Genomic DNA, 21,760 nt, shown 5'->3' on the forward strand with positions numbered 1-21,760 from the left:
GGAAAATATCTTCCCCAGAAGGGATCTCAGCACTGGCAGAGGCTGGTGGAGCCCCCACCCCTGGAGGGGGTTAAAAGACTGGCAGAGGAGACGCTCAGGGATGTGGTTTAGTGGTGAACAGGCACAGTTGGACTCGGTGGTCTCAAAAGTCTCCTCCAACCAAGCAGTTCTATGATTCTATTGACTTTATGATCTACTGGTCTTTAAATCCCTCCAGGGAAGGGGACTACTCAACTGCCTCCCTGGGCAGCCTCTGCCAGTGCTGAGAACCCTGTCAGTGAAGACATTTTTTCCCAATATCCACTCTAAACCTCACCAGGGGCAACTTGAGGCCATTCCCTCTTGTCTATTATTAAGGTTGGAAAAGGCCTCTCAGCTCCCCCAGTTCAAGCACCAGCCCAGCCCCACCGTGTTTGCTAAACTAAATCCCAAAGTGCCACATCTGCATATTTACTGAATTCCACCAGCGATGGAGACCCCACTGCTGCCCTGGGCAGCCTCTGCCAGGGCTTCACCACTTAATATTGAGTTAAAGAAATTTTTCCTAATATCCTGTCTAAACGTTCCCTGGCACAACTTAGAATCCCAGAATCACCAGGTTTGAAAAGACCTCTTGGATCATCGAATCCAGCCATTCCATCTGCCACTACACCATGTCCCTCAGCACCTCATCTACCCGTCTTTTAAACACTTCCAGGGATGGTGACTCCCCCCCCTCCCTGGGCAGCCTCTGGCAGTGCCCAAAGACCCTTCCTGTGAAAGACTTTTTCCTGATATCCAGTCTGACCCTCCCCTGGTGCAGCTTGAGGCCATTCCTCCTTGCCCTGTCACTTGGGAGAAGAGCCCAGCTCCCTCCTCGCTACAACCTCCTTTCAGGTAGTTGTAGAGAGCAATAAGGCCATAACTTGAGGGGGTGGGCGCTGGGAGAGCCCGGCACGCGTGGCTTGGCGCCCGCGTTCCGTCCCGACCGGTGTTTGCGAGGACACCAGAGCCGACGGCGCTTCCGGTGCGGCGCGGCCGGCTGGCGGAAGTGACGGCGGGGTTTGTTGACAGCGGCGGCCGCGGCGGGGGGAGTGGGGCCCGGGAGAACGCGGAGCCCCTGCCCGCCCCGAGGCCCGCCGGGGCCGGGCCAGGTCAGTGCCCAACGCCTCCGCCCCGGCAACGGGGCAGCGCCCGCCGGGGAAACCGGGGGGGGGGGGGGGGGGGGGCAGCGCTGACCGGGGACCCCACTGAGGAGGGAGGGAGGGAGGGAGGGAAAGGGGGGAAGGAGGGGAAGGAAGGAAGGAAGGAAGGAGGAAGGGGGGAAGGGAGGAGGAAAGAGAGAGGGAGGAAAGAGAGAGGAGGAGGAAGGGAGGAAGAAGGGAAGGGAGGAAGGAGGCAGAGGGAGGAAGAAGGGAGAGGAAGGGAGGGAGGGGGAACAAAGGGAGAAGGAGGGAACAGGAAGAGAGGAAGGGAAGAAAGGAAGGGAAGGGAGGAAAGAGAGAGGAGGAGGAAAGAGAGAGGGAGGAAGAAGGGAACAGGAAGAAAGAGGGAGGAGGGGAAGGGAGGAAAAAGGGGGAGGGAAGGAAAAAGAGGGAAGGAGGAGAGGGTGAGGAGGACAGCGCTGACTGCTGACCCCATAGCAGAGCCCACATTTCTCCCCAGGAGCCCCCATGCATGCTCCCCCGCGCCACTGCAGCCCAGCCAGGACCAGGCGAGGTGACAGAACAGTGCCTCAGGGAGGGAGAGAGGATTTGGGGTTGAATCCAGCCCTACCTGCAGGGTGGTGGAACAGCTCACAGGGCTGCAGAGACTACACAGTCCGGTGGCGGTGGCAGATTGTGGGGTGTCCTCTGGAGCAGGGGGGGGGCTCTAGAGAGAAAATCCGTGATATAATTCAGTGGGGCAGCAGAGCATCTTCACCGCAGGCCGGTATGGAGATCAGGATGCTTCCCAACTAGCACGGGTCTGCTCACCACAGCCTAGTCTGGCTGACAGGTTTGGAAAGCACAGGCTTTGCTGGGCCAGAACAGTTCAGTCTGCTCCCACCTCGGTGTCCCTGCTCCCACTTCGGGTGGCGTTTCCCTGCACAAGCTGCAATAACCCATTAATTAATTAATAAAAACAAAGGAATTTGCAGCTGTGAAACACTAGCTAAAATGACAGAGCAGTTTTTCTTCAAAATGCAACCTGTGCCAAACTTGGCATTGATGTTAAATTTGTTACTCAGATGTCGTCGCAATTGGCTCACATCAGCGCAGGTTGTTGGCCCTCTCCTTGGATGAATCCCTGATGCTGGAAAAAGGCAGCTTTGCCAATCATGTTTTAGCAACAGCCTGAACATTGCAGTTGGCGTGGAGCCACAGTGAGTCAGGCTTGGCTTTGGGCAGCCACCTGGAGAGAGCGGCTGCGAGAGAAGATCAGTCTGAAGTCCAAGGTAGAGAATATTGGCCCAGGAGCGGTCCTGAGCCTCACGCACCAGCGCAGCCTGAAATGCTGCAGGGAGACTGATGCAGCCTGCAAATAAGCGGTGGTTGCCAGAGGGGCTGGCAGGCCAGGGGAGGCTGGTGGCAGTGGAGTGCTGAGCTGCGTGTCCTGTGGGTTTCTTTGGGTCCATGAATGGTGCCATTACTGCACGGAGACAGCTGCTTTTGAGGGCAGCTGGGTGTACAGGGTACTCCTTTGCCTCCGAGGGACTCCGTTCCTTTAGGTATTAGGACAGAAGCAAATCTGTTAGAAAAATAAATTGGAAAAGCTATTGGCAGCCTTGGGTCTAAGTCACTTTCGATTCCTGCTCTTGGATTTTCAGCACCTTTCATGTTTCTGTCTTTGACAGAACCACAGACAGGTGATTGCCCATCACTGGGAAGCACTGGTGAGAGCCTCCTGCCAGGCAGGCAGCTCGCTGTGCCTGTGGGGAGCTGCTGGATGATGATTAGGCAAATGCTAATGATTTGTCAGCATCTCTCATTCATTTGTTATTAACACACTGAGCTTGTAACTAGAGCCACTATTGATAATGCCGCTATTGACTTGCTTCACCCTCCCTGCCCACATGTCATTTCTTGAGGCCGACCAAGGAGGAGACTCTGGTCTGTGTTGTGTCCTGTGCCAGACATCGCAGTAGAAGCGCTGAGTTCTACTCAAACATCCATAATAAATCAGGAGGATGAGCGCTTTGCTGTGGTGTTGTTTTACTGGGACGATTTAATGACTTTATTTAATCACCAATATTAACCTTCTGCGTGGGATTTTGTTGGTGGATCACGGGGAGCGCAGGATTTAAAGGGCAGCTGATTTCTCCAGGGCTAGGATCAACCGGCTGCATTGTGCTGGTCTCAGCAGAGGGGGAACAGAGGATTGTCAGAGCGCAGGAAGGCAGTCCTTGCCCTTTAGTGCTCTAAGCTGCTTGGACAAGTCCCAAGCACTGGCTGTTTCCAGCCGCACGTGATGAAAGATGTTCAATGGGAATTTGTTTTCGAGTTCTCTGGCCATTGGTAGTAAACAGTGGAAGAACACTGGCTGCAGGGACTTTGCCTTTCTGGAAAGATTCTCTCCAGCAAGCTTCAGGCAAAATCTGCAAGAGGGACTCATTCTGGAGGTAAAGCAGATTTGTCTCCAAAGCAGACAGTGCAGAGCACGCGACGGCTTTCTCCCACCTGCATTCCGCTTGCCGGGGCCTCATGGCCCGTGACACCGCACTCAGCAGCTAGTTGCACCCTTGGTTCTCTCCTGACTTAGCAGCAAAGGGTAGGGCTGGGGATTATGGATTACCTTCTTTTTCAAAATCGGAGACCCAGACAAGTGTTCTGATCTTTGCAGCTGCAGGATAAAGATCAGAACTGGAATATAGTTAAGGACATTTTGCAATAGCTTCCCCAGCAGTGGCACTGAGAATAACAATTGACTCTGCAGCACGGGTGTTCTCACTGCCAGCAGGGAGGTTCCTTCAGTGACAGAAGGGTTTTGCCTCAGAAACAAGCATTTCAACAGAATTTGTTCATCCATGGATATGTAGAGAAGCATCATCAGGGTTGTTTCTAATGTGATTTTATCCTCTAAAAGCAAAATGCTGTTGTTGGTTTTCAGCCACCCCTGAGCACCTCCAGGACTCCAGCCAGCCCTCCTTCCATGCCAGTGAGCCAGACTGCGCGGCAGAGACAAAACTAGACGGGAATAGCTTCCCCCCATTATCTGCCTTCTTTATCCTGTACTAGAAACAAAGGAGGACAAAAGTATCTCACTTTTTCCAGGTCAGTCACTCATACTTCTGTGACAGATTTGGAATAGTTTGGGTGAGCACATCGCAGGAAACTGGACGTACACGTGTCCAGCACATGCATAAACCTTGCACTCAAAGGGAAGCCAAACCACTTTGTCTCTCTCTGCCTTCTGATCCACTTCGTGGTCTGGTTCAGGGACTTGCAGGAAGCTTGTGGATTGGTGCTGCAGAGAAACATTCAGCTTGAACATGAAATTTCACTTGGAAGGATGGCAAATAGAAACAGAGGCACAAGATGTGGGGCCCCCAGATCCCACTGGGGATCTGATCATCCCGACAGTAAGTTTTCTGTTGGTTTATCCAGCCTGCTCTGAAAGAAACCAAGCAATGCGGTTTCTGCCACTTCCCTTTCAGAGGGCCTTTGTCAGACAGATAACCCTTGTAATGACTAAACAGTTTCTTGCTGTGTAGCCTCATTTCCAAGGATGTTTCGCATTAACTCATTTCCACAGCATCTCCTGGGGATAGAGATACCGAGGAATTAAGGGCATACTGCCAGAGAGGCCAAAATACTGCAGGCTCTTTTGAGGTCAGCAAGCAATGGGCTGTAAATAAGACTATCAACATCCTGTTGGTGCAACAGCTTTGCAGGACACTTGCCAATGTGCTTCTCTAAATGCATCTTTTTTTCCCCCCCTCTGCTTGTAGCTCTCCTGATATGCCTGTAAATTCATCCTGGAACTTCATTTGAGGAAAGGATCTACTAAATCAAAGGCTTCCTTCTGCTGTTCCCCTTCCAAGAACTTCCCTCAAGATGGCATCCGATAGCCCTGAGTCACTAATGACCCTGTGCACAGATTACTGCCTTCGCAACTTGGAAGGGACTCTCTGCTACCTGCTGGACAATGAAACCCTCCGGCTCCATCCCGACATCTTCTTGCCAAGCGAGATTTGTGACAAACTTGTCAACGAGTACGTTTCGGGCCTGTAGAAGAGCTGTTGTCTGGTTTGGGATGGAGCCGGGAGCTCAGGGAGGGGGAGTTCTCCAAAAAGAGTGATGGGAAAGGGGGGATAAAAAATGGGGAAGAATTCATAGGGATGAGGTTTTTATCATTGATCCTCATATTGGAAATAAGATTTGCATGAACTTCAGAAGGAGGTGTCCCCAGGGGTCATTTTACTACTATACATCATTCAAGTTTCTGTGGAAATCACCATTGGTGATCACCAATCAATCACCATTGGTGATTCTGTGGAAATCACCATTTCCACAGAGATAAACTCAGAATGAAGCAGTCACTGCTTCCAAAAACGTTAGTAAGCAAACAAGGAGCCTTCCCATTTCCTACCACCGAAGCACTGCAACTCTCAAATCAGAGAAACAAGAGTGCCAAGTGCTAACGGATGCTAAATGTTGAGGCTGCTGTTCCCATACCTTTACAAAAGCAAACTCTTTCCAGGATTTTATAATTTGGCGAGCGCAGTCTGTCTTGGCTGAACTGCCCCCGAAGTCTGGCAGGGAGCTGTGGCCAGCCAATTTTCTGAAAATGAAAAAAAAAAATCAAACTGCTAGCTATAAACAGCCAAGGGGAAACGCAGGAGTCCACGCTTGCCAGGATCTGGTTTGCTCACACACACACATGACGTTGCACAAATCTTTGCCCAAGATTTTCTTAAGGATTGTTTGTTCCGTGCAAAAAGAGGTAATACAGTTCCCACTATCCTAAAGGTTGTTTTGGATGATCACGAGGGAGCCCAAGTGCACTTACACTCTTGGTCATGTTTTCTCATGACCAGCAAAGGTGCTGGAGCTGAGCCTTTCCTTCATGCTGTGCTAATGCCATTGCTTCAATGCAGGTACGTGGAGTTGGTGAAGACAGACAGCATCTTTGAACCCCACGAAAGCTTCTTCACGCTGTTCTCAGATCCCCGGAGCACCAGGCTAGCTCGGATCCATTTGCAGGAACAGATTGTGCAGGACCAGGATCTGGAAGCCATCAGGAAGCAGGTGGTTTTGCACTGAGAACCTCCAGCTGCCACTTCCCACAGTAGCACTGCTGCATGAGCACCAGCTAGAATCCCAGGCACCCAGAGATCTCCCAGAATCCATCCTCCGCTGGTCAAATTTTCTTTGGGAGAACCTCAGCTTCTCTCTTCTAGGCTCCCAGAGTCTCTGGAGGGAGTGGGATGGGGACACCAGTCAAGTTCGGTCATAGGTGGTCCCAGGCAGTCCCGGTGGGAGGTGGTGTAGCAAACAGAGTGGGCACACAAGATATTTCTAACTTTGATTTCCCATCCTCCAGGATCTTGTTGAGCTCTACCTGACTAACTGCGAGAAGCTGACAGCCAAGAGTCTGCAAACCTTGGTGAGCTTCAGCCACACGCTCATCTCCCTGAGCCTCTTTGGCTGCTGCAATATCTTCTATGAGGAGGAGAACCCTGGAGGCTGTGAAGATGACTGTTTGGTGAACCCCACTCGCCAGGTCTTGGTCAAGGACTTTACTTTTGAAGGCTTCAGCCGGTTGCGCTTCCTGAACCTGGGCCGTTTGATCGAAGGGGTAAATGTGGAGACGTTGCTTCGGCCTTTGGCCTCCCTCGCAGCTCTTGATCTCTCTGGGATCCAGCTGAATGATGTGGGATTTCTGACCCAGTGGAAGGACACGCTGATTTCCTTAGTGCTTTACAACATGGACCTTTCAGAGGAGCATATCCAGGTGATCGCACAGCTTCGCAAGCTCAGGTCAGCAGATCTGTTCTTCCTTGTTTATCCTTTTCCCACTGATAGGGAAAGGCCTTAGAAATGGTCTGCTCGCCTGCTACCGGAGAGCCACCCACAGCTGGCTGCAAGTTATAAACCTTCCCCTGACCAGTCTCACTCGATATACGTCTGACATGTCTAAAGCCAGCCTGCATTTTGCTCACAAAAGGACACCACTCAGAACAAATTCCCTCTTGGAAAAGCAAACACCACCACCAATACCCCCCCAAAAAAACCCAAACACCCAGATCACAACCGCACACACCAAAAAATAGAAAAAAACCCCAAAATCCAAACCAACCACGTTCCCCCAGCCAAACAGCAAAGAACAGTAGAATACCCGAGAGATGGCAAAAAAATCACGACAGTTATGTAGGCGTACTAACAGTGATACTCACACTGCAAAACTCAGTCCTCCAAACCACTTGTGAGACAGGGACGTCCAAAGTGTAAGCCTGGCTCCGAGATAAAACTAGCAATATCTCAGCCCAGGCTGTCTCCTTGCCGTGCTCCGTAGAAGCGCTCTGTGCACGGGTGGGGCAACCAGGGGAACAAGCAGTGTAAGCACAAACAGGTATTGACAGTGAAAAGACTTCCTGACACAGAGCCAAAACAATTGCTAGTCAGACTGCACAGCAGCGTCAGGAAAGGGATCCAAGGCTTTCCAAGCCAAAGAGAAGGGCTTTACTATCCACCTGAAGGAAGCTTTGCCGTGGCTTTAGCGTCATCTCTACTGACTGCAGACACTAGGGGGTACCACGTTAACATACGACCTAGAGCCCTAGGGAAGCTCCTAGATAACGTTTTCTAAATCCAAGTACTTTAAATCCCAGTGACTCACAATGAAACCTGGTCTGCAATGGGGAGAAGACACTTTAGCGAGTGGGATTGTTGGTTGCTGACTAAGGCAGTTTAGAAAAGTCTCTCGCAAGAGCAGCCCCTGGCCTCTCAGGAACCCCACCACACCCGACAGCTGGGCAGTTTGTGCCACGGCTCCCAGCATTGGGATTTTCCCAAAGTATTTAAATACCTGGATAGAATCAGGACAGCGAAATAGCCTGGTATGGAAAAAGTTACAAGACTGGGGAAGCAGACAAAAACTTGTTGTAACTTAATACGTGGGATAAAGCAACATCTATTTCTGGGGATGCAAAGATCTACTCGGTGCATCTTAGTCACCAGGCAGAAATGCCCAGGTGGCTGCTGTGATGGAGCTTGGGAAAAGCAGTTCCTGAGCCTGGAGCAGTATCCTTTGTGATGTGCGGCCAAATGATTCATTGTGCCCCATTCCGAGTAGACCTCGACCAGATATCCCTGTGCTTTGGTTAGACACAGGGCCAGATCCTGCTGCCCCATCCTACAGAACCACATTGCTGTATCTTGTGAAGGAAATAATAATTAAATAAATAATGATAATGACAGTTGGCTTGTCATCCTCCTCTGGTAGAGAGGCAGAAGCCCCAGGTAACGCTTCCCAGGCTCTGAGGTCCTCTCTGTCATTTGCAGGCACTTGGATATCTCCCGAGACCATCTGTCAAGTTATTACAAATTCAAGCTGACCCGGCGGGTTCTAAACCTGTTTGTGGAAAACTTGGTAAACCTCACTTCGCTCGATATCTCAGGGCACACCATGCTGGAGAACTGCACTATCCCGAGCATGGAGGAGAAGATGGGCCAGACAAGGTAAGGAAACAGCAGTTCCTGAGATCTGCTTGCATTGATAGAGTAGTCAAAGATTAATTGAGAACAGTTCCCTCTTCTGAGATTCCAAATTCTATAGGTCTAATAAATACTAAGAAGCAGGATGCGAATGTTGCTTGTTTCTCCTAATGCTAAAGACTGGTATGGGAATTGGCTGTGATTCTTGTAGGTGTCACATGTAAGGACTTCCAAGAGTAATAAAGAATTCATCCTATCTGCCTCCCATATGTAGAGTATGAAGTATTTCAGTTCTCCTTTTCTGCACACATTCTTCCAGGATCTCTTGCAGTGGTTTATATTTCTTCTCAAAGAATTCCAGAGCCCTTTATGTATTTCTACACTAAACATTCTTCCCCTCAGTGAAATCCAGGCTTTTCCAAGACAGAACATTTCTACGCTGAGTCAACACACCATTGTTCATAGGAGGGCCAAGTGATTTAGGAACTTAGGATCTAAAGGCAGATTTTCAGATTGGAGCTGGATACTGGGCAGATCGGCCTTTGAAAACCTTGGTGTGCCTCACTAGGAGCATTCCTAGAGGTCTGGTTTCCCAGATCAGCCAAGAACTCCACCCTCCTACTCCCCGTGCACTTACTGAACAGGAGCAAAACAAGTGTGACAGTACTGGCTCCTTTCCAGAGCTGGTGAAAAAAATACTGGCACTTGGTCAATAAGGAGCACGGCAGCAAAACTGGTGTCCTGGCATGATCACAGCAGCAGACAAGCGAGTCTTTCGGATGACACGCAGTCCAGTCTGCATGAAATCCACAGCCCTGAAACATTCACCCTACCTGGAAAAATGCCAGAACAAATCCTACCTGGGAAAGGTGTGTTCTGCCTTTGTCAAATCTTACTGCTGTTTCTGTTAAACACACATAGCCCTTCACTCAGGATCACCTGGGATGAGTGTTTAAAGTTATGTTTAAGAGAAGCTGACTGGCATACAACCCAATTCCTCTAGTTACGGAGCAGTGCAGTCAGAGACAATGGAGAGCTGACAGCTCTCTGTGGCAGGAGACACCTGAAGAAACATGGTACCAACACGAGTTCTCTTTTTTTTCCCCTCTCAGCATTGAGCCAGCAAAGAGCAGCATTGCTCCCTTACGGGGTCTGAAAAGACCGCTCCAGTTCTTGGGCCTGTTTGAAACATCTCTCTGCCGCCTGACACATATTCCAGCCTACAAGGTAATGAGGGCACAACAACACTGGCAGCAGGTACTCAGTAGAGGTTGAAAGAACATGAAAATTACTGGCTGTCAGTAGAGTGGAGTTCTTAGGGCCTCAAGTGTGACAACTGAGCACTGACCTTTCAATAGGTGCTTGATAATGAAGGAAAACTGCCAGAAGGCAAGACCTGTTCCCTACATGGTTTTTACAAGGGTTAAAAACCATGTCTTCAGAGAAGGTCATGGAAAAAAATCAGCCTGCCTGAAGGACCAGGTTGTCTGTGACTATAAAGAAAGTATTTAAGGCAATAGGAATCCTGGGAATAGCATCCTTCTTCCTCAGAAATACCATTTCTTGGCCCTCTGGGCTGAGGAGGGACTCAACCTCTTTGCTCTCATCCTAGGCCTAATCTTAGTAGCAGAGTGGAGGGAAGTTGTACCATTCAACCTTCCAGATCTACCCTCAGAATTCCCTTCTTGTGCTGGTTTTCCTTCTTCATCATTTCTTCGCTGACTCTTTTTGTTCCTCTGTGCCAGGTGAGTGGAGACAAGAACGAAGAGCAAGTCCTGAATGCTATCGAGGCTTACACTGAACACCGGCCAGAAATCACTTCCCGGGCCATCAACCTCCTTTTTGACATTGCTCGTATTGAACGCTGCAGCCAGCTGCTGCGAGCCCTCCAGGTAAGCCCCACACTAGCATTTACCTCACCCTGACAAGGGAAGTTTTGCAGTCCCAGTCGTTTCCTCGCCCTAGAACACCAGATCAGGCTGTTCTGGAGAAAGCCTCAGTAGTGCAGCAGAACCGACTACCTTCATTTCATAAGCATGTTCCTGCAGTGTCCGGGCCATGTGTTCTTTGTAACAGTCACTGCAAGACTTGACAGCAAGTCAGTGGCACTGAAGCTTCCTGTTGGTTCCCCACAGCTGGTGATCACGGCCCTCAAGTGCCACAAGGATGACAAAAACATCCAGGTGACAGGCAGTGCGGCGCTGTTCTACTTGACCAACTCCGAGTACCGCATGGAGCAGAGCGTAAAGCTGCGGCGCCAGGTCATCCAGGTGGTGCTGAACGGCATGGAGGTCTACCAGGAAGTCACAGTAAGAGCAGCCCTGCGTCCGTCCTTCCGTTCCCACAGTCCTTCCTTGTATTACGTCTTTAGCCCGGTGTTAGCATCTGGGTCTTCTAAGACTCCAGGATATGAGCGAAGATAGACATCGGACAAGTTATTGCCCACATCTGCTCCTTCCCTTCACTCAGTGATGGGTATCGCACACAGGATGCTCCTTATCCACACTGTATTCTCCAGAATGAGGGGAGGAGAGCTATTCTAGCAAGGCCCCTTCCTACTTGATGACAGCAGTCACACTGCACAGGCGTCCAGCACTGCCTGTGGGGTGAAAGGGTGCGGGCACTGGGGATGTCGAGTCAACAGAAAGAAACATCGTGCCTCCGTACTGCCCTGGAAGCTGGCTGACATCCCACACTGCAATGCCACCAGGCTGCAGAACAGCCATTGCTGCATAGAGAGCTTACAGGCAGGGAAACACTAGCTTGGGAAGTAATGGGCATTGAGTGATCATGTGGCCGTGCTGCAGTGACAGCCAGAGAGAAGAGGGGGGTGACATAGTGCAGCTAAAGCACAGTGCTAGATCAGAGGGTCACAGAAATTTTAGTGGTCATAGTCAAGTAAGAAGATGGTTTCAGTACCAAGCAGCAAGGGAATGTGAGGTGATGAGTCCGTGTCTTTTTAGCCACCAAGCCCAGCGTTTGCTTCTTTTTGACCCAGGTACAGCGAAACTGCTGCCTGACACTGTGCAACTTCAGCATTCCTGAGGAGCTGGAATTCCAGTACCGCCGGGTCAATGAGCTGCTGCTGAACATCCTCAACCAGAGCCGGCAGGATGAGTCTATCCAGCGCATCGCTGTGCACCTCTGTAATGCTTTAGTCTGCCAGGTGGACAACGATCATAAAGAAGCTGTGGGCAAGATGGGGTTTGTCATGGTTGGTATGGTCCCAAGGTGTCTATTTATCCTTAACTCAGGTTAGCACAATTCCCTTGCAGCAGTCCACCAAATGCATCCAGCCACTGATCCAACCTTACAGTACCACAAGGAGGAACTAGTGTCCTAGCACCGCTACCTCCCTGGAACCTGTCCCTCCATGTAGCATCTTTTACTGGCTTGGAGTATGGGAATTCATGATCTCAGAGAGCAAGCAAGCAGTAATGTTATACCACATCCTGTTACTTCCAGAACTGGTACCATCTTGTAACCAGCTCCTCCTGCATCAGTCTGAGTTTGCATCAGCTTCCCAGCTCATGTCAGCCCATATCTCTCATCTTTTCAAAGACCTGTGAAGACCACTGCTTTGGAGCAGCTACACCACATTCCAGACTTTGTCATATAGATCAAAACTGGACTGCGATGTAGTTCAGCTCTGTCAAAACGTGCAACACTGACCATAACCCCGTCCATCCTACTGGTTCAGAGAAAGAGATACCAAACCGGATCAAACAGTGCAGCCAGCCCTGCAGCACTACAGCAGTCAGTTTTAGCTCTGTGATTCTCAAACTGTTTCTCACTCTTCCCTTTCCTCTGCCCACAGACAATGCTCAAGTTGATTCAGAAGAAGTTGGCTGATAAAACGGTGAGTGTTTTCCCCCCAAAACTGTACACAGGGTATTTTCTCTTTAGTCTGACCTGGCCACGGAGATGAGTCTAGAGCCAGCTCAGCTTCTCTGAGGAACACAAGAGATCTCAGCTGGCACTGCAGAATTTCCTGTCCCAGGGCGGGAGCAGGGCAGTGTGCCAGGGAGGCAAAAATATTAAACAATAAAACCCACTTGCTGACGAGTTGAAAGTGAATAACAAGCTTTTCTTACCTCTGGAGCCATCCAGGGTGATACCAGAGAGGCAACACAAGAAGTTGGTTTGCACTGGGCCCCCACAATAGCGAAGCTCTAGTTTTGTCCCTTTCTCTTTGGCTCTGTAGTGTGATCAGGTGATGGAGTTCTCCTGGAGTGCCCTCTGGAACATCACTGATGAAACGCCTGATAACTGTGAGATGTTCCTTAACTACAGCGGCATGAAACTGTTCTTGGAGTGCTTGAAAGTAAGTATGTCTGGTTTCCTCTAGAGGACTGCTGGCACTAGCAGTAGACATGCAGTCCTGGGGCAGGACCCCTGGCTACGCTAGTCTATAAGCAGCATTTCCTACATTGCACAAACAGAAAAGTAAAAGCTTACATATTTTCTTCTTTCTCACATCCATCCACCCAAGCAGTCAAGGAACAGAAAAACTTACACTTAACGCATCTTTTCCCCATCTTGTACGCAGTCTCCCTTACACAGAGCAGCAGCCCTGGCCTTGAATCTCTCATTTCACTCATATCTTGAACGCCAGAGATCCCATTTGGCACCTGCTAAAGAATCACCGCTGACTACCCAAAACTACTAGATGTGCTGTACAATCTCTCTCCAGAGTTCCTTGTTCTCAGTTTCACTGCAGCCCTGCTTTTGTGTAACCCTGTTCTTTGCTCACTTAGGAGTTCCCAGAGAAACAAGAGCTGCATCGCAACATGCTGGGCCTCCTGGGCAATGTAGCAGAGGTGAAGGAGCTCCGCCCACAGCTCATGACCTCCCAGTTCATCAGTGTGTTCAGGTGAGTGCCTGGCTAACGAGCAGCAGGGCCAGGGCAGGGCGAGTGCTCTGGAGCTCTGCTCCTCAATCACCTGGAGGCTCGTAAACATGTGGTGGTGCATCAGCACCTCTAAATGATCTCTTCTGTGTTGGCAGCAACCTGCTGGAGAGCAAAGCAGATGGGATTGAGGTGTCCTATAATGCCTGTGGAGTGCTCTCCCATATCATGTTTGATGGTCCAGAGGCTTGGGGTATATGTGAGCCTCACCGAGAGGAAGTTGTAAAGAGGATGTGGGCAGCCATCCAGAGCTGGGATATCAACTCCAGGAGAAATATCAATTACAGGTGAGGAACAGACAAGTTCGCCCTGCTCATGTCAGAGCCAAGATTGTCTCATGAAGCAAGCACCAACAGAGAGAAGGGAAGAGGTGTAGCCCCGCATGGAGGCTCTGTTCAGAGGGAAGGAGAAACATCCTTGGGGACATATTCTGTAGAGAGGGTTTTACATCTTCTTTTGAAACATGTTACTCAGGCTGCTGAAATCAGACACCTTGCCTGGTAATTCCTGTGGGAGAGGTGTGGGACCCCGGCAGAATTTCTCCTGCATCATCTGGTGAAATTGCATAGCTCAAGAAACCCACAATCTGACTGGGACCTTTTCCTCTGAGACTGCTGTCCTTTCCACCTCCTTAAGTCTCTTTGCTTCTGGAAGTCACATGGATTGCTATAGCTCTTGCTGTCCTCTGGGGATTATTTAGACATAGTTCCCAGAAGTCCCTTCAAGGATTAATACAACCCGTGGAATCCTCCAGAGCCCTTTGTGTGAGAGGGTATCAGGTACTCTGTATTCCCATAGTGCCTGGCATTCCAATGTCTGAGCTACAGTATAGACACGTGATTGGTGTCAGAAGAAACACAGCAATCAATGCACGTGAGCAGCCAGCTTTGGGTGTAATTTTGCTTTGGCTCCTCTACAGCAAGATCAGCACTGCTGGGTTTCAGCTGCTGTGAGGAAATGACTGTCGGAGGATGGAAACCAGTTCCTGGACTTGGCTGCGTTCTGGGAAGCGATGTTAGTGGTGGGGCCTCTGAGCCTGCCGGCATTGCCAAGGCTTGGTCTTTGATGCCAGAAGCTTTGGTGTGCCAGTGGATTTACTGCTGTGGTGTCTGTGGGCACAGAGTTTCTATTGCTTTGAGCAGCAAAGGCGCTTAAAGAAGTGGCTCTTGGATTTTTTAACAACTTCTGTGATGTTTCCCTGCAGGTCGTTTGAACCGATCCTTCGACTTCTTCCACAAGGGATCTCCCCGGTCAGCCAGCACTGGGCCACCTGGGCACTCTATAACCTGGTCTCAGTCTACCGTAAGTTCTCCTCTTAAAATCACACCCACGGCACTGGAAAAGTGAGGGTGGGGACCTGAGCTTGTCAGGTGAAAAACTCTTTCCAGCGTAGCTGTGTTGGTAGAGGAACTTTCTTTGAATGATGCAGGAATGTCCAAGCAGCAGAGCCAAACAAAAAACAATGAGACTTTAGCACGTAGGAAATTCCTTCAATGTTTTGATCCTTCTGGTCATGCTCTTACATTCTCAGCCATTTTGCATCTGCTGTTTTCACAGCCAGGGCACCCGTAGCAGGCTGGCTCCATAAAAAAGAAACATTTTATGGCTTCTCGGGCCACAGGTTTCTCCTTCCCCACTTGCCACCCTCTCTACCACTCTTGTGAAGGTTCACAAGGACCCGTGTTATTCTTTTCTCTGCAGCTGACAAGTACTGCCCACTGCTGATCAAAGAAGGTGGGATTCCTCTGCTGAAGGACGTAATTAAAATGGCCTCGGCACGGCAAGAGACCAAGGAAATGGCCCGGTAGGAAACCATTGCACTGTCATTGAACACCAGCTAAGCTTTAGTTTAGTTTTTAGCATCGCATAAGGGAACCAAAGAAAGGCGTGTACTGTGTGTAAGGGGTTAGAAGTGAACACAGGAGAAGAGCAGGAAAAAGATGATGAAAACAGAAGCCAAGGGGATGTTTGTAAATGGGCGATACACACTGATCATTGAGGGCTGGTGGATGCCAGGCAAATTAGAAGTGGTTCTTTGGACAGGGGACATATTGCTAATTGCATCGCTTACGCCAACAGCCTCCAGTGATCACTATTCTCTGTACTTGTGTGGGCTCCCTGTCCAGGATCCTACCGGCCTGGCGCTAAAATTGCTGACCGCACAGTTAGAATGAGAGGGTTTCTTACCTTCGTGAGCTTCCCCAACTTACTCTGTTATGTGACCTTCCTTTGGAGTTGTTCTTTCCGAGTTTTAGAAGCCAGCTGCAGTTTCTAATCGGTGGCAAACAGAGAGCTAGAATTCGATACCTGCAGGGGGAATATAAAAGAGAGGTGGTGATCAGATGGGAACACGTAGCGTGTGGGTGGGCAGCAGTATTGCCCACGGCCAGAAGGGTTCCAAGTATCAGGGGTGCCTGAAGTCCCCAGCCAAGGGACGCATGTGTATGGCAATGGGACAGCGCAGGAACAGACAATGAAAAGTGGCAGATGACAGCAGACACCTCTCTATGCTTCTGTTTCCTGATGGGATTCAGAGTTGCTTGGCGATTTGGATAGGGGGGTTGATGGATGAACATACAGATCTGGATGTATGCTTACGTGATGAAATTCTGAGGAGATGAACTGTGAGCTCTAAGCTGCTTTTGTAGAGTGAGCAGTCTCGATACAAACACCAGTTGATGCACAGCTCGGAAGGGACTGCCTGCTGTGAATAGCAGACGTTTACGTAGAGATCGAGCGTCAGGCAGTTCTTACGTTACTGTCCCACAACCATTGTGCAATAAGCTTTACACTAAACCCTTTCTCCTTGTCCTTGTTTTATCCCTAGGAAAGTTATAGAGCACTGCAGTAACTTTAAGGAGGAGAACATGGACACTTCCAGATAGAGGCAATCAGCTAATGCCTCTTGCCAGCACTGTATCCAGCTTCTCTCTAATTCACTGTATATAGGGAGGACTCTTTCTTACCAACTTGCCTGTTGGAAGGAAACTTCATGTGTGTGTGTGAGACCCTCAGTAGATGAAGGTGAAACAGGGGAGGGGGGAGGGACTTTTTGCACAACAAAATTAGTGGAATTTTTTTGTTATGAAGTTTCAGGTTGAAGTTCTGTGTGTATGATTTATGTATAAAAAGAAAACAAAAAACAAAGACAACTACATTATGTATCTTTTAACCTTTTTACTTTAGACCACACAGAGAGCCTCACATGATCCTAAGCTTGAAGACCTAGTTGTGTGATCGCTAGTGTGACGTTTTTATTTCCCAATTTTTAGAAAATCCCCTTTTGCTGTATTGCATGAGGTCCTGTAATGTCTCCAAGAACACCAGTCCTGAATCGGTATTGGCTGCTCTGTGGGGTTGCAGGCAGCACCGAGTTATTTATTTGGTTAGAGAGGCTGGGGGACACAATACCAGAGAGTTAGACCAAAATAATTGACCTTTTCAGTGATATTTGTAAGTGGGGAAGGAAGCTCTTTTAAGTCGATTCACTCCCTTAAGGGGGTTTTATAGAAGATTCATGTTAGTGGAAGCATTGCTGACTGTATGTGGGTCGTTTGGAAGTCAGACATTCCCATAAAAGTCCAGGGTCTGTTTTGTCCCCTCTGGCGATGCCGTAGGAGCTGCCAGCCCGCCCAGCTGCATAAGGTCAGGGCTGACCCGTCAAAAGTTAGACATTCTTGGCAACACAGAGCGTTTCTCTCTAAGGGAACCTGTGCAACAAGGAACAATGTTTGTTCACAAAGGGCTACACATCTTCATTCCAGTCCTTTACCACCTTTTTAGTTGTGTAGTTTTACGGGGAAGGGCTACAAATGCCAGAGAGCGTATTTCCTCTCTGCATAATAAGCTGTTCTGGGCCCCAGTCCAGAGCAGCTCATGCCACTTGTGTGAGTCCTGGTAACGGACTGGAGAGCTGCTCTTTTCAGTCTAATCAGTGCAAGCCATGCTCAGTGGCAAAGTAATCTCCCTTTCTAGGAAGCTCACTCTAATGCTGCAGCTGGAGATGCTAAAGTCCTCTTCTGAGACTGGGGAATCTCCAGGCACCCTTTGGAGGGCCATCCCAAGAAACAGCAGCTTTCATTCCATCCTGTTCTGGCAAGCGGAAGGCCCTACTCTTTTTCTGACCCCCACTAGCACTTACCAGCAGCGAGCGAGTTGGAGAGAGGAGAGCTCCGCTGCAGTGGGCTTCACCTGCCGGCCTCCAGACCTGTAGGGGCTCAGGAAGCCAAAGGACAAGGTTTGCCTCGCAGCCAGGCCCTCCACAGCACAGCACGCAGTCCACACTCAGAGCCCTCTCCCCACCACAGTTCTTTTAAAAAAATCTTCCTTTAGGAGAGATTTAGAAGATATTTTATGTCCGGTAGCAGTAAGAGGAGACCACAGCCACAGAGTTAGGACATTTCAGGCCTCTGAGCACAGCCTCGCTGCTCTCTTCCCTTGTGTACTTTGCTCTCAGATTTTACTCGCTGCTACGAGGTTCTTCTAATGCTCAGAGTTGATGTTGTCATTGCTGAGCACGTTATAGACAGATCCTAGATACACAAACTGACACTTTAAATGACAGAACACAGCTACCCTGCAAAGGTTTACTTTTTCTGCCAATATGGTGTTATTCAATGTCTTTTTTTTTTCTTTTTAACCATACGTCATTTGTTTTGATATTGTGAGATCTGTACTTTTTTTTCTTTTAAGTATTTTTCAATCTTATATATATTTTTGTGTCACTTTTGAATTGTTTTCATATGGTTTGCAAAACTTGACAAATTACATTTTTTTTTGCAGTCGTTTGATTGAAATGTATTTTTCTCTCTCTTATTCCTGTTCCCCAAGAATTTGTGTCCCTATAAGCTTTGAGACAGGGAAGCTTATTTCAAGATTTGTTTTCTGTGTAATATTCGCTAATCTTGTTTCTAGATGCAAAACTAAGAGAGGCTGCAAACACTGCCGGCCAGCCTGGTGTGCTGGGGTAGTCGGGCTTTGCTCATTTAGTTTTCCATTCGGTGCTGCTGTCCTTTTGAGGTTGTTTCATGTGACAGTGCCACCCGCTAGACTTCCTTCTCTTCTAATGCTCATATGGTAGAAGCTCCTACCCCTAAAATCTTGAATCGTGTGGCAAAAAGCATTTAATACTCAGCATCCTGACTATGTCGGTGAAGTGGGAGTGGAGCAGGAGGGGATGCACGACTGATTGTGAGAGGGATCAGAAACCCATGAGCCCATGAGAATGCAGCAGCCCTGCTGGGGAGGCAGCTGGGACTTAGGGACACCTGTCTTGGCTAAAGCAACCACAGCCTTGCCTTGTAATCCGAGCCAATCAGGCTGTATGTTGAGATCTTGGCACAGCCACATCAAGGTTCATGAAGAGCTGAGGGTTTGCTTCTGTCTGCCTCAAGTTCCCAAAGGTTTGGGGTTTTCAAACCAGTGTCCCTATAAATCCAGCTGTTACTGAACTCTCAGCTGCAGCAAGCTGCACCGTGGGATCCCAAACTAACAAGATCCAAGCTGCATCAAACCTCTGTTCCACAACATAAAGATAACCTCCATCCTCCCTGCTTTCATACCCGGCTGTACCTGAGCTTGAACTAGGATTATCAGGTTTAAAATTCCCAGCAACATGGAGATGAATGGACTTGGGCCAGCGTGCCAGAAAAGCTTAGCTTTCCAAAACCTGACACTGATCCCAGGGGACGGGGGAACTAGAACTGCTCTGAACCCCACTACACACAAAATTTTGCGTCAGGACAGCAGCAAGGTAAATTACTGAGAGAGTATTTTAAAAGAAATAGCCTGTTAAGAGTAATACGAGCTTTGGCTACAAGCTTCAATAAACTTTGTGAGCTGAAAAAAATAGCATTTACTTTCAGCGAGGAGCAAAAGAGAAAAAGGTCTTCTCTGAACACCTGAGTGTAATCCAGGAATTCCTGTAACTGAAAGTTTGAAAGTAGCTTGTACCTGGGTTTCTAGAACTGGAACACCAGGAGTTGTTGAACTCCAGGCATAAAGCACGTACCGTGACCTGAAGGCTCTCTTTCAAGGCAAGGAGGAGTTAATTGGTTGTTGTCGTCGTAGATCCAGTGCTCGAGACAGAACAGAGTAGTTGTCTGCAGCCATCGTAGTAATATTTGGCACAGGAGGGGAGGGCAAAGTGGCTGTTTTTTTATAAAGGTCTAATGTAAAAGGAAAAGTCAGAAGCACTGAAATGCTTGACTGTTACAGAGAAACCTCTCAGGGAATGAACCAGGAGACTTCAACTCCACACACAATTATAGAGCAAACAACCAACTCTGCCCAGAAAACCAGAACAGGGTTCTATCTGTCAAATGCAAATCCAACTGGAAATAAGTTTAGTGCGTAAAAGTACGGCAGAGGGGCTCCTTGTACTCTGTAGTTACTGTCCCATTCACACTCATCCATGCTTCCACTACTACCTTTCCTTTAATATCCAAATGCTCGGCAAGTAGAGCACTAATGTAGCTCAGAGGATCTCTGCAGAGCCCATGCCACCAAAGGAACCCTCTACCTTGACTGTATGTGGTTTCCTTCCTGGCTGGAGAATGCCTGATGGTTCAGCAGCCAGGTTGATGACAGAGCAGTCCTCGGTGCTCAGGGTGTCAGCTCTCCACCACTTCTCTGCAATAGATAAGAGAGCAAATTGTAGGCAACTTTCCCCAAGTGCTTCCATCGTACAAGATCTGTGGGAGGAATCGCTTGAACAGATTGGCATCTCTTGTACGGTGCTTTACAGCCAGCAGCACTAGACTCTCTTATCTAGATCAAGCCAAGAAAGTTTAGCACTGATATTTGTGGCAATTGGTAACATTGCAGATAGTTCATCTGCCTCATAGCTGCTATTCCCCTGCACCTTCCTACCAGCTGAAAGGATATCTGCTCAGCATTGCATCCTACGCAGCTTGTCGCCCCAGTTGGGCTTCTGCTGCAGTCACTCTGCTCTCTGCAGAAGATGAGTGGGAAGAAAAGTCTTGGAGCTGTGAGCCTGTTCCCCTCTCATCACTTGAAGGACGCAATTAATTACCAGTAGGAAGAGAGCTACAGGGGCCCTGTGTTCAGGCACGACTCCAGAGGAAAGAGACTGCTGAGGGAGGAGCCCACCACAGCAGAGGTGTTGGAGGGTATCTTGTGCTGGAAAAAAGGAGAATTAAAAGTAGGGAAACAGCTGGTCTCCACGACAACCACATGTACGGAGCACAGAGAGTAATGGTTGTCAGGAATGGATGAAAAGCCACGAGGGGGCTGGATGAGAAGACAGCACTTAAAAAAGGAATGAGGAAGATTTCCTGCTGAAGTGAAACACTTCTGCTTTAGCAGACTGTATTTTGATTTCATTTAATTGTCACTGATTCTCTCTGTAATTCTTTTCTTGTTTAAAAAAAAAAAAGTTTTTAAGCTAACCGAACATGTATCTCCATGTTTTGCTTAAAGAAAATAACCTGTTATAAAGAGCAAGTGTCTGCTTTTACTCTGTCCATTCACCTGCCTCTCGTTGAGAAGCCTGGTTCAAATGTTTGTACATGGTGAAACCAAGCAAAAAAAACCCAAAACCCAATGCTCAACTGTTGCTTCCTTACAATTCTGAATGACTTAACTTTCCTGTTGTATCCATTGGATACCCACTGTGTATTAAACCTAGTGCTTAGCAATGTCACCTTCCTTTGGTCTACGAATGTGGTTTATTTAGGTACATTACTGGTCCGTTTGCAGCCATAAATTACATTAAAAATGAAAGGAACTGCCATGTATTGATGGTGCAGTTCAGTGGCTTTTCCTTTCATCGCTCCAAGGAACACAATACTTTTTGTCAATAGAAAAGAGGCCTGGAGAAAGAGAGCATTGTTCTGAAATTATGTGAGAGGAGGAAAAAAAACACAGAACAATATTTGACTGTACACTTGCCTCTGAGCTCTGTAACAGGTCTGTGGCACGCATCCCACTGCCTAAGCTTTGCAAGTGGCCAGAAGCTGAGGGCTTAAGAAAAGACTCTTAGCTTAAAAGAGTCAGTCTGCTGTAACAGTGTGACCACCTTCTTAAGACTCTGGTCCTGCAGGGGTTCAACTGCCTGTTAATTCAGTGGTTGTTGTAAACACTGTGAAGGATCAGGTTCTCGGTGGCTGAAATAGGAGGAGGAATCATGTAGAATCGAATGCCTCTAGGAAGCTGAAAGTGAAAGAGACCTTAGGCTTCCAGCAGCATGAAATTCCTAGCTGGAATGCCATGA

General features: G+C 48.6%; 1 protein-coding gene across 3 annotated transcripts; it reads left to right on the plus strand.

Moving 5' to 3' along the window:
• Positions 1–995: 995 nt before the first annotated feature.
• On the plus strand, positions 996–21,180 carry ZER1 (zyg-11 related cell cycle regulator). Of its 3 annotated transcripts, none has more exons than XM_054084219.1 (16): positions 996–1,133; positions 4,910–5,173; positions 6,059–6,209; positions 6,505–6,941; positions 8,466–8,642; positions 9,731–9,845; positions 10,364–10,510; positions 10,754–10,927; positions 11,617–11,832; positions 12,436–12,477; positions 12,823–12,942; positions 13,376–13,491; positions 13,626–13,814; positions 14,732–14,829; positions 15,229–15,331; positions 16,355–21,180. In XM_054084219.1, exons 2-16 carry the CDS (start codon positions 5,016–5,018, stop codon positions 16,410–16,412), a joined length of 2,301 nt encoding a protein of 766 aa, XP_053940194.1. In that variant the 5' UTR covers positions 996–1,133; positions 4,910–5,015; the 3' UTR covers positions 16,413–21,180. The 3 variants fall into 3 exon arrangements, with proteins under 3 accessions (XP_053940194.1, XP_053940195.1, XP_053940193.1); XM_054084220.1 differs by having other exon boundaries at positions 1,013–1,136; positions 4,908–5,173; XM_054084218.1 differs by lacking the exon at positions 996–1,133 and adding an exon at positions 4,075–4,232.
• Positions 21,181–21,760: the final 580 nt, after the last annotated feature.

Source organism: Cuculus canorus, chromosome 19, assembly GCF_017976375.1.
Source record: "Cuculus canorus isolate bCucCan1 chromosome 19, bCucCan1.pri, whole genome shotgun sequence".
Taxonomy (NCBI): domain Eukaryota; kingdom Metazoa; phylum Chordata; class Aves; order Cuculiformes; family Cuculidae; genus Cuculus; species Cuculus canorus.

Excerpts from the sequence above, each read along its gene's own strand:
- ZER1 (XM_054084219.1), top strand. The coding sequence starts at position 5,016 with ATGGCATCCGATAGCCCTGAGTCACTAATGACCCTGTGCACAGATTAC. Across the intron at positions 6,210-6,504 it reads TGGAAGCCATCAGGAAGCAG|GATCTTGTTGAGCTCTACCT; the intron begins GTGGTTTTGCAC and ends CCCATCCTCCAG. Across the intron at positions 15,332-16,354 it reads GAGACCAAGGAAATGGCCCG|GAAAGTTATAGAGCACTGCA; the intron begins GTAGGAAACCAT and ends TTTTATCCCTAG.